The sequence below is a fragment of the Quercus lobata genome, chromosome 4 (genome assembly GCF_001633185.2).
Source record: "Quercus lobata isolate SW786 chromosome 4, ValleyOak3.0 Primary Assembly, whole genome shotgun sequence".
NCBI classification, from domain to species: Eukaryota; Viridiplantae; Streptophyta; class Magnoliopsida; order Fagales; family Fagaceae; genus Quercus; species Quercus lobata.
Genome location: NC_044907.1, coordinates 92,568,142 through 92,579,237, shown reverse-complemented (window position 1 = coordinate 92,579,237; position 11,096 = coordinate 92,568,142). Strand labels below are relative to the sequence as shown.

Below are 11,096 nucleotides of genomic sequence, written 5' to 3'. Positions count from 1 at the left end.
GGGGGTAAATCCTAGGGGCTACGCTTTAGCAGGAGGGTCCTCCTTCTGGCTTGACTGAGAGCTGAGAGCATCCTTGGCCTTGGGATCGATCTCCTGGATTCTGGCCTCTGCTTCCTGCACTTTGGCAGCATCTTTGGCCTTGGCAGATGGCTTCTTCCCTTTGCCCTTGTCCTCGCCTTTTTCTCCCTCAACCCCCTGGCCTTGATCACCAGCCTAGCTGGATTCCTTTGAAATTTTAGGAAGAGGGAGGGCATCTGGAATTGCCAAAGGTTGCTCAAAAGACTCTGGGGCAGGGGCAAGAGGAGAGGAGACAAAGGGGATCTCACGGATCTGTGGATGGTAATAGATATTCCCTAGCAGCCTCAAAGTAGAGTCGACAGGGACTCCTACAGCGGTCAGGGCTTTATCCCATGTCACGTCACAGTAGTTGTGGCACACCTCTGATAGCTCCTCGGTAAGCCTTATTTCAGTTTCCTCCACATCGAGCTGATAAGAAGCTTTCTTCTCAGCCTCGGTTGCCTCTCTGGCTAGCTAAACTTCCTCCTTAGCCTTCTGCAATTCAACCTGAAGATCTATGACCATTTGCTTCTGTGTGGCCAAGTCTATCTCAGTTGAATGAAGTTTTTGGCGCTGCTCCTCAGCTTGCCTCTCTGCCATCGTCAAACCAGCCTCAGCACTAAAGCGAGCCTGGTCTGCCATTTTCAGTTTCTCGGACAGTTCTAGCTGCTCCTGCTTAACAGCCCCCAATGATTTCTCAACATCAGCACGAGTGAGGGTCTCAGCATCGGCCCGCCTACAAGCTTCACGGTACCACTCCTTGGCCACAAAAACTTGTTAAGTAATCTACCCAAAACTCATAAAGATAGTGTGAATTAGAAACAAAAATACGATTTAATATGTAAATTCATAAGTGGATAAGTAATTTACCATGGCAAGGTCCCTCTTTAGGGACAAGAAGAGGTCATTTTGTGAGAAGTGCATGTAGCTGTCCATGTCCTTTGGGAGGAGTAAAGGCTGTTTTAGGGCCTCAGCTATGCAACCCACTCGGCCCTTTTGAAACTCACAGACTGAGGCACCCCAAGGAATAGGAGCCCCATCCATTTCTAGCCGAGGGCTCCATATGCGTTGTGTCATACGCACATGAACCCTGTGTTGCTCTTCTCGGCTATCCACGGACTGGGACCTCCTGTCCCTAGCATCGGGGGACATTTTTTGTTGCTTCATCCCCTTCCAAGGGCCCACTTCACCTTCCTCGAGCGTCTCAACTGGCCTTTTCTTTTTCAAATCAGAGTTAGGCTTTAGGCCGAGGTCGATGGGGATTTGTGGAAAAGGAGGAGCAACTTGGGACTTAGGGGCTGTTTTTGATGTGGACTCTTTACCCCTAGTGGCCATGAGATCTCTTAAACTTTTATTACCCTTGTTTAACGCCATATTATCTTCCTCTTCGTCCGAATCGTCTGGGTGCGAGTATCAAATATGGATTATGAATACCAGAACTTATGTCTGATTCACCCTCGGCATTCGAAATGCAAATCAGAGGAGCTCTCGGATTTCTCTTCCTCAAAATGAAACTTGTCTATCTCCTCCTTTAGTGATAGACGAGATGAGGCCACCCCCTCTGCAGGTATTACTGCATCGTCAGGAGAAGCTTGTAGAAGTGGAAGTGCAACTGGTAGAGGGTTCTATAGAACTGGCCGCGGAACTAGGGGAAGATCCCTCTGAGCCAAAAATCCTGGCTTGGAAACGTCAATCCGAGCCAATCTTGAACTCCCGGCTTTTATTGCTTGGCCTACATCTTGGAAAGTACGGAACAGAGGCTCGTAGTCCAAGATTAGAGGAGCTGCTCACAACTGTCCATCCTCACTCACAAGTATTTTCGATCTCAAGAGGTAGTTGAGAGCTTGAATGTTAGTGTGACTAAGCTTTGGAGAAACATGATCCTTATTTGCAAAACTATCCAAGAAGGAGATCATGGTCAGATTAACAAAAATCATCACCGAGAAAGGATGAAGTGACAAAAAAAAAAAAAAAAAGAGTGAAAATGCTAAATCCCCTTCCAAAGAAACTGGTCCTAAAGGTACCCCACCTGGATCTCCTGCCCGAGTTGGACAATGAAGACCGTCGCTCCACTTCCCTAAAACAATCAGGTAGTCATCCTTTATACCCTTATTAGATTTGGGAAGACAAGATATCAACCTTACGACCTCAGACCGGGACTTAAGGTAGTACCCCACCCTGGAAAGTTTGTGACACTCGTACATGTGGACCACATCGTGCCACGTGAGCCCTAAGCCCAACTGCTCATTCAGAACATCTACACAACCCAAAACCCTAAATAGGTTAAGGGCGCACTGGTGAGGGGTTAACCTATGGTTAAACAAGTAGTCCCTGGTTATTCTACCCATGGGAAGCGTCATTCCTCCCTCTATAAAAGCAATCATAGGAATGACAACTTGACCCACCTCCCTATCAGTATGTACTCAGTCCGGAGAACAATATTCTAAAACCACTCCTTGGGGGATGTGGTACTTAGCCCTAAAACCCTCCATACCGGCCGGTGAGTCTACTAGGTGCTTGAAACTACCCATCTAAACAAACAGAAAGGCCGAGAAGAAAGGCCAAGAAGAAAAAGGAAAGTATAAAAAGATAAAGGCTTACGTAAACACGTATGGTAATCTTTGGGAGTTTTAGGGATCTTTAGTAAAGTTCTTACAGGAAATATCTATGAAGACTTAGAAGTTAAAGTGGTTTATGAGACTGGGCGCTGGGATTCTCTGAAGCTCTTGAAGATTTCTGAAGAAAAAGGGAAAATGGTTCCCCTTAAGGCCTTATATAGTGGGAAAAGATGAGTGGGAATACTCCCGCTCAAAATACTAGGTGAAATATCAGCCATCAGATTGGCAGTTCACCGTTGGATGCGAAAGCCGCCTGGAGTAATTAGTAACGCCTCGTAAACTGTGAAACGTCAATAACATTTATGGGGCATGTAAAACCACATTCTCACAAGTGTAAATCAAAAAGTTAGTTGAATTTATCCTTTAAAAAGATCAAAACCCCACTTTCTCTCCTCGGATGGTAGGGAGAAACCGGAGTTTTAAAGGGCTATTGTAAGGACAAAGGCCCGAAATAATATGTTGGGCCATGGGCCTATTCGAGGACACTAAAATGTCTGAGGAGATTGCCAGTAATTAGTAAAGGCCTAGCGTAGGGCCTCATAGGTAAGAGACACCTAGAGGAATGTCCGAGGAGGAAATCCCTCTCGAATATGGCTAGCATGTCTCAAATTTGTATCCTAGCAGCTGGAGGAACCTTCCAAGAAGCTCAAGAGATAAGGATGTGTCTTATGAATATGAAAGAAAGGGGGGGAAACACAAAAATATCTAAGGAAAAACTGCTACCACCACATTAAATTCACTGTAACCACTTTCTTGGCCGCATTTATGTGGAGAAGACATCTGAATAGTGAAGCTCTAGCTACTACAACTCAGAAAACCAGGAGAGGTGTCTGATAGGATAGGTACTCAAGTGATATCTCAAACGATCGACAAGTGTAGGGTTAAGATGATCCAAAGGAAGCTATATAATGTAAAGAATCCTCTATGAAAGGAGATCAAAAAAATTCTAGAGAAAAGGATAACAAGCTTATTGACAATTGTATGCAGGGAAAATCAATCTACATGAAAGCAAAGCTCCTCGGACTAATTGTCTGTTCCCATTTGTTTTGAAGTTTAATTCAAATCTTTCTTTGAACTTGTGATAATTGTTACCCGAATTCACTAAGGTCCAGTTTTCCAACCCACTCTCTATAAATTTATTGTCTTGGGCTCATTGGGCCATTATACTATACGTTTGGACCACAAATTGAGTCCTTACATCCACCATTAAATTTTTAGCTAATTTGAGCTTTTTTGGTAAGCTTTTACTTTGCTTAGTTGATAATCTTTAAGGAAAAAACCAAAAAAAAAAAAAAAAAAAACAAAATATAATTTACTCTAGAGTATCATTACGTTATTAATGTTTTTATGTATAGATACTTAAGGAACTTTATTAATTCTTTGTTGAAATTCCTATTATCCTTACGTCTAGCCTCTTAGATTAATCTTTGGGAGTTCAAGTGATAGCCTAGCAACATTCTTTATGGTGTCCCCTGTTTGTGATTCAAACCCCATCATCCCCCCTCCACCACCCTCTCTCTCTCTCTCTCTCTCTCTCTCTCTCTCTCTCTCTCTCTCTCTCTATATATATATATATATATATATATATATAATCGGGTGTTCAAATTAAAAATTCTCATGTGTTACTCTTTAAAGATTTTATTAAATGTATAGACGATACTTTTGGTTTATGAAACAAGATCAACAAAACATGATTTTTAAATAATTATATCTAGACTATACTGCAATGTCACGATGGATAGGTTGGTCTTATTTTAGTATAAAATCTAAGTAATCATGTAGTTTATGAATTTAAAGAGTTATATGTTGCAGGATTTGTTCATATGTTCATATGATGAAAAAAAGTTTGCCTTTTGCATTTCATTCTATATTTTCACTTTATGATATATGATTTATTAATTATGATCTATTGCATAGTTATCTTTATATATTTTTTCACTTAGTTTCAATTGTGAGGAAGAAAGAGATGTAGATCTATGTTTTGGAGAAAAATATACCTATAAGTGTTGAATCGCATACATCTATATAGTAATAAACAAAGTATACATGGTTACAACTTGGTCTAATAGTTCTGGCATTGTAAAAAAAATTTTAAAATAAAGAAAGAAGTTATTGCATTGTTTTTTCATACATATCTCACTATATATAATACCCAACTACAAAATATATTTAATTTGTTAGTTGTTACACTACCAAAAAACTTTTAATTTAAAACATAATTTCAAATAACACATATTATCTTTTAAAAATATACAATCTAATATATTAATTCACTAATTATTCAATAAAAAATAATCATATCAAATTTTCCCATGCAATGAGCGGGTTTGCGACTAATTACAAAAATATTGCATCACATCTTAACTAAATCAGCAACTCAAATGCACAGAAGCTCTCTCAACTTCAGGGAGGAGTTGCTTCAGCCTTTCTTCCAGCGTCTTACCAATATCATGCGCTTTGCTCAGAACCATGTGTTCTGGCAAAACTATGTCAACCTCCACAGAATATTGATCAGAACTAGATTTGAATGCTTTTACTGATTTAAGCTGCTTGATATCTTCATGGTGGTTCAACAACAGAAAATTTAGCTTTGCCAAAAATTCAGGTGGTGCTGTCCTTCCAATTAGTGCATATAAATTCTCAAAGAACGTCTTCTCCCATGTATTCATTGTATATAATAGTATCTGCATCACAGGTTCAAGAAATCATTGTAATAAGATAACAGTAAGGTTCAATTCCAAGGAGCCAAGAAAAATTCCATCCTCATGCCACTTATAGATCCACGTCAAGGCACAGAGTGGAAGTGGAATATCACTTGAGAGAGTGGAAATACCAAATTTTTTTAATACAAAACATAGTAAGTGGTAATTGTGATGTTTTTGAGAAAGAAAAGATATTAAAACCCAGTAGAGTAGCTGAACCCAATTATCTACAGTACAGTAAAAAGGGGAGATGGGTCAGGTATTTATAAAAAAAAAAAGTCAGTTGCATTTGAACTCACTATAATAGCTCCAGTAGGATCAATCCACCAATAGTATCGACTGGCCAGGACAACTGCTGCCAAACTGATCAAATTGGTTTTAACATCAGAAAAATGCTGTTCAGCATAGGTTCTAACAATTTTATCTTGAATCCTTCGACAATAGACCACGAGCATAAACTTCACCAAAGTTACAGATGTCATTATTCCTATTATCCATTTCTCCTTCTGAGGATCCTTTTCAGGCACAGACTGTAATCAGCACATGAAATGAAGATTATATTAATCACTGATATTGTAAATGAATACAATATAGAACTTTCGAACGATAAGTGTATCCACCAACTCAGACTGCGATCTAACTAGGACCTCATACATTTGGGTAGTACCTCAAAACCTATGCCAACCTTTTTGTAAAGTACCAATGACTAAGGAAACATTGGAGCTCTGAGTTCTGACAAGACATCAAGAAGGGAGCTAATCTTTAAAACCTTCTCAAATTCAACGGTTAAAATATGTCCTAGTCCTGTTCTTACCGCCGTCTATATCCTTAATTAACTTAGGTTGAAGCTAATATTATCAAAGTTGCATACCTTTGTAATGAATTGTTGAGCTGCCTGAAACAGTACTTGTAATCCGAAAGATCCAAAAATAATGATTCCCTGCAAGTTCAATATATGATGCATTATAGCAAGTGTTAAAACAGAGTCTGGGCATATCTGATGCGATTATTAGTTTGCCTTGGGTCCATATCCCCATAAATCATTTTCCCCTTGATCCTACATTCAAAAACTAAGCCCAAAACCAATGCTATTTATTCCTAAGTGTAGATTGTTTGACCACTTTTCCAATTTATAACCAAAAATAAAAATAAAAATGTTATTCCAAAGTGTCTATTCCTAGCTTGATATGCAGAAACAAAAAGCCAATGGTCCCATGCATTTTGTCAATTAACAAGTTCTGTCAAAAACCTTTTTCTCTTTTTTGCAAACTCAAAAGACTCTAAGCTCAATATTTCCATAACAAAATGAGATTCTAAAGCATGACCTGATGAAATCTTTAGGCAAGCATTTACATTAATTTCAAACTGCTTGTAATAGAATAAAACTAAAACTGTACCCTAACACCATTAAACATTTCTTTATTACTTTTCCCTCTAGCATTTGTGGAATAATATACAGTTGAGGCAACACCAGTAATGGTTGGAAATATTTATTTACCTCATTGATCACAAGAAGGATTGCTGAAAGTGAAATGAAAAAAAGGGAAGCATGCAACCTATTAAACTGTTTGCAGGAAGGGAGAGGCTTAAATTCAAATATACATTAAGGTGTTTCCAAATGCAGCCTCACAATTGTTGGGTTGAATGACTTACCACTGGCTGCATCCGTTTCTTTCCAATTGGATACCGATGCTGGTTTGGGTTTTGCATAGCATGAGATGTAAACCACAATATAAATCCCGACAAGAGATCAAAGAGTGGAGCCAAGATTGAGGCAATAACCGCCAATGATTTGCTCTCAATAGAAGCAAAAACCTTTGCTGCAAAGAGCACGATGTTAGCTATGTTTGTTACATAGATAGCCATCCTCACACTCTTCGCCAACTGCTTCATCTCATCCTGATAAAGCGTAAATAGATTAACAAAAAAACAAAAAATCAGTTTCTGTTTTCCAAGACAGATTTTAGTTGAAAATATTTTTGTTTTTTTGTTTCTTTAGGGGGTGATAGGAACCCATTGGTTCCTAAAAGAATCTCAACCTTTGATTTTGGTAACTCCATGTAACTTTGATGCAATGCAATGGATTAAATCATCTCAAAATCGATGGCTTTGATACCACTTGTTAGGAAATTAGTGGTTTCTAATGGGGATGAATGGAAATTGCATGGAATTTGAATACATTCGAGGTAGTCAATCTACAAAGAATTATTAAGAGAGAAAAAAATGCACCACACAACAATTTGATTAATTGACTTAATACCTAATTGAGAATTAAAATTATGTGTTTATAGGCGACTAACTCTAAATTAATTGGCTTACATGGCTCAAGATGATTGGCTAACTATTTTAGTATGTGCTCTAAGAATTAGCCATGTGTTAAATGTGTTACATGTGCTAAATTCCTAACTAACTAACCAATTGAAAAGATGGAATTACAACAATTATTAGAAGATTACAAGAATTATGTCTGGATGCCTATATGGCATAATTTGGGTTCCTAGTAGAGGTGGGGGGGTGCATATAAGGGGAGCTTGAAACTTTTATCAAACAGGTTCACAAGGAAACAAATGTGTCATAGAGGAAGAAATATGATCACAAATAGTAGTCATTCAATTTATTTCTATAATCAAACTCAGAAATTTCCTTCTTGTTTTGTTCCAAATATTTCCATTTAACACCACTACAATGCACATACATTTAAAATCATCAAGCTGGGGTGGAAATACAATTAAAACAAAACCTATAAAATCTCACAAGAAATATATGAAAGTTTTTTAGTTTATGGGGGCTACGAGTGCACAATAACCAACCTCTGTCAGATTTCCAGGAGGACAACCTCTTTCAATTATGGTCTCCATCTCAGTAAACCCTTCAAGTAGCCTTTTTTGTTTCTTGTAGTAATCATTGACCTTGCGTTGTTTCCCTACAGCCAAAGAGTACAACTTTCACATTACATTCAGCACTATAATAATGGACAAGGAGGCGAATGAAAGCATCCAAAGTCATCTATTCATGTTTCATTTTCCAAAAGAACATCAGGTATGTTAAAGAATGATAAAACATTGATAAATTATGACCAAAACTCTAAAAAATCTGAAAACTAAAGGAAATATGTGAAGTACCCAGCCAAAACTCCAACAGGAACTTCAAAGCTGTCAGGTTATCTAAAGTTATTCCCTAAAGCCTTCTGACTCCATCATTCAGAAACATTGCCAATTTTGTTGTATCCGTGCATTCATATTACATACATAAGGATTTGTGATTGTGAAGAGGGCTTACTTGGGGTACGAAGAAAGCGTAGAATGATGGAGCCATGTTCAGCATCCCTTCTTTCAGGCAATTCAGGGAACTCTTCCAGATTTATCCTCCATGACATGTCCTCCTTCTCCACGGCTGATGACAGAAGAGGCTCTGTTTTGCTCTCAATGTTTGCCTCCTCCATTATGCTTCTCACGTCTGTTGGCAAAAGAGGCTCCATTTTGCTCTCAATGTCTGCCTCCACAATGCCCTCCTTCATGTCTTGAGGCAAAAGAGGCTCTGTTTTGCTCTCAATGTTTTCCTCCAGTTTTACAACATCCCTAAAGATCAAAATGTCTTCATTTTTCAAAGCATCATATAGATAATCCGTAAAGCCTTTACGGGTGTCCTCGCCTGTAAAACTGAGAAAGCCATCGTATTTCCACCGAGGTGTTGATGAAGAAGACGGTGATGAGGTTGAGGCTCCTTGGGTGCTCATGGAAATCGGTAGATCTAGAGCTATAATATAGATCCACGAAAAAAAAGAAAAAGATACGTTCAATAATAAAGAAGAGAAATATATTAAAAGGAAAGAAAATTAAGGAAAGAGAAAACAATTTGATATGGAATTTTCATCTCAAGGGCGAAGTGAAAGGAAAGACACAAAAGTGATGAATATGTGAGAAAATTGAGAACATACCAATCGAAACTCTCCTGAAACAAGGCCTGATTTAATTCCTACCAGATAAGTTTCCTGTTCAGTAAAGGAATGAATACTGTTCTTTCTCCGTGTGTGCGTGTGTAAGAGAGAAAGAGGGAGGGTGAGAAGAGAGGTAAAGGGAGATGGGGGTGAGATTTATTCACAATTTCGCATCCCCTGTTCTGAGTCAAGTCAACAAGTCTTCTTTCTTTTCTTTTTTTTTCGACTGAAGTCTTCTTCTTTCTATTCCGTTTCGGTAATTTCGCAGTGACCAGGCTATAAACAATGCATCACAGCTGGTTTGTCTTTTCCCTTAGAAAAATAATGCTTCACAGCCTGGCAAAGGTCAGAGTAACTTCGTGGTGACCAGCTAAGAAATACCGTTTAAATTTCTTGTCTAATGGTAATAAAATACTAATATTTGCTATAAAATTGAGAGTGAGTTTGGATAGAAATTTTGGTCTGGGTCTGGCGTATTGTATGGGTCTTGTGTACTGTTTATGAGGAAAAAGTGTATTATGTTTTGGTAATATTAACTCAATATCTGTTTTGGTATTTCCTATCAAATAAATTGGTGACACATGTTTCAAAAATGAATTCAATTTTATTAAAAAAATACTTAATCATATTATGCTTTTAAAATATAAAAGCATTCACACTAGTGTATGCAAAATATACTAAGATTCACATTTTAGCCAACCAACCCAGAAAACCACCCACATCATACCATGTGAAAATGTGTAAAATATTTACAAAACTACAATAGCCATGTAAATATAGAGGTTACTATAGTTTTATTTATTTATTTATTTTATAATTATTTCGCATCTCTCTCTCTCTCTTTCTCTCTCTCTCAGTTGCTTCCCAACTCAGACTATCCAACCACCACCACCACCATAACCCATTACAAAATTTGATCAAACCCAATGGCAACTCAAACCCATCAACCCAAACCCAAAATCAAATCCAATCGGTAGCACAAAAAAGCATACAACAGAGATCCAAGGTGTGGACAAACTCATAATCTCACCATCGTTGTTGGGAGGGGGGGGTTGAAATCATCGACTATGGTCACCAATCAAATCAGGAAGGATCTGGTTGTTTGAATCATTGCAGAACAAGTTGTGGATGGATTTTGAGTTAATTTGTTGAGGTGGGTTAGGCGATGGTGATGTGAGAGAGTGATTTCCGTGTGGACTCTGTGTGTGTGTGTAGCATCTACTTTTGCCAATGTCAAATAACACTTTTTGGTGCTTTTAACAAAGACAAAGGGTTCGAATCCCTCTTTCCCATTTAAAATGTGAAAGCTCGGATTTGTGTATAAATACAAGAGCTATTTAGACCCCCAAAGTAAAAATTACGGCTAGATTACTTTTACTATAACTTATCTAAGTGCAGAATCAGAGTAAATGACGTGCAATAAACCGATAACTATTTTAGTGCATAAATATAAATAACAAATAATAAAAGTAAAGCACAAGAGTAAGGGAAGAGGGATGTAACCACAAGATAACACTAAGATGTGTTATCGAAGACAAAACCAAAGAACTTGGCGAAAAACCTCTCCACTGCCCTCCAAGCGGTGATCGATCCACTAAAGAATAAAGTTGGAGTACACGAATAACAAAAAACTCTCCAAGCCTAGTTTACCCCATGTACTTGAGCCTTCCAAGCTCCTGCTACCAACTGACTTAACGAAGCCTTATCTTCTCTAGCTCTCCGGATCACACAATATGCCCAATTGCATCTGCCAAGCCTCACCGGCTTTTTTTGGCAAATCCC

At 38.3% G+C, this 11,096-nt stretch overlaps 1 protein-coding gene across 2 annotated transcripts in view; it reads right to left on the bottom strand.

Annotated features, from left to right (window-relative positions):
• Nucleotides 1–4,989: 4,989 nt before the first annotated feature.
• The window catches only part of LOC115983275 (metal tolerance protein 10-like), a 98,509-nt gene continuing 92,402 nt past the window's right edge, over nt 4,990–11,096 (bottom strand). Inside the window, exons 1-6 of one of the 2 annotated variants that reach the window (XM_031105924.1) lie at nt 8,657–8,924; nt 8,188–8,300; nt 7,031–7,276; nt 6,249–6,317; nt 5,677–5,907; nt 4,990–5,359 (exon numbers count right to left, since the gene is read on the bottom strand). In XM_031105924.1, coding sequence (XP_030961784.1) covers nt 5,045–5,359; nt 5,677–5,907; nt 6,249–6,317; nt 7,031–7,276; nt 8,188–8,300; nt 8,657–8,894 — 1,212 coding nt within the window. In that variant the 5' untranslated portion in view covers nt 8,895–8,924 and the 3' untranslated portion in view covers nt 4,990–5,044. Of the gene's footprint in view, nt 5,360–5,676; nt 5,908–6,248; nt 6,318–7,030; nt 7,277–8,187; nt 8,301–8,656; nt 8,925–11,096 lie in introns of those variants that run through there. The other variant, XM_031105923.1, reaches the window with a different exon arrangement.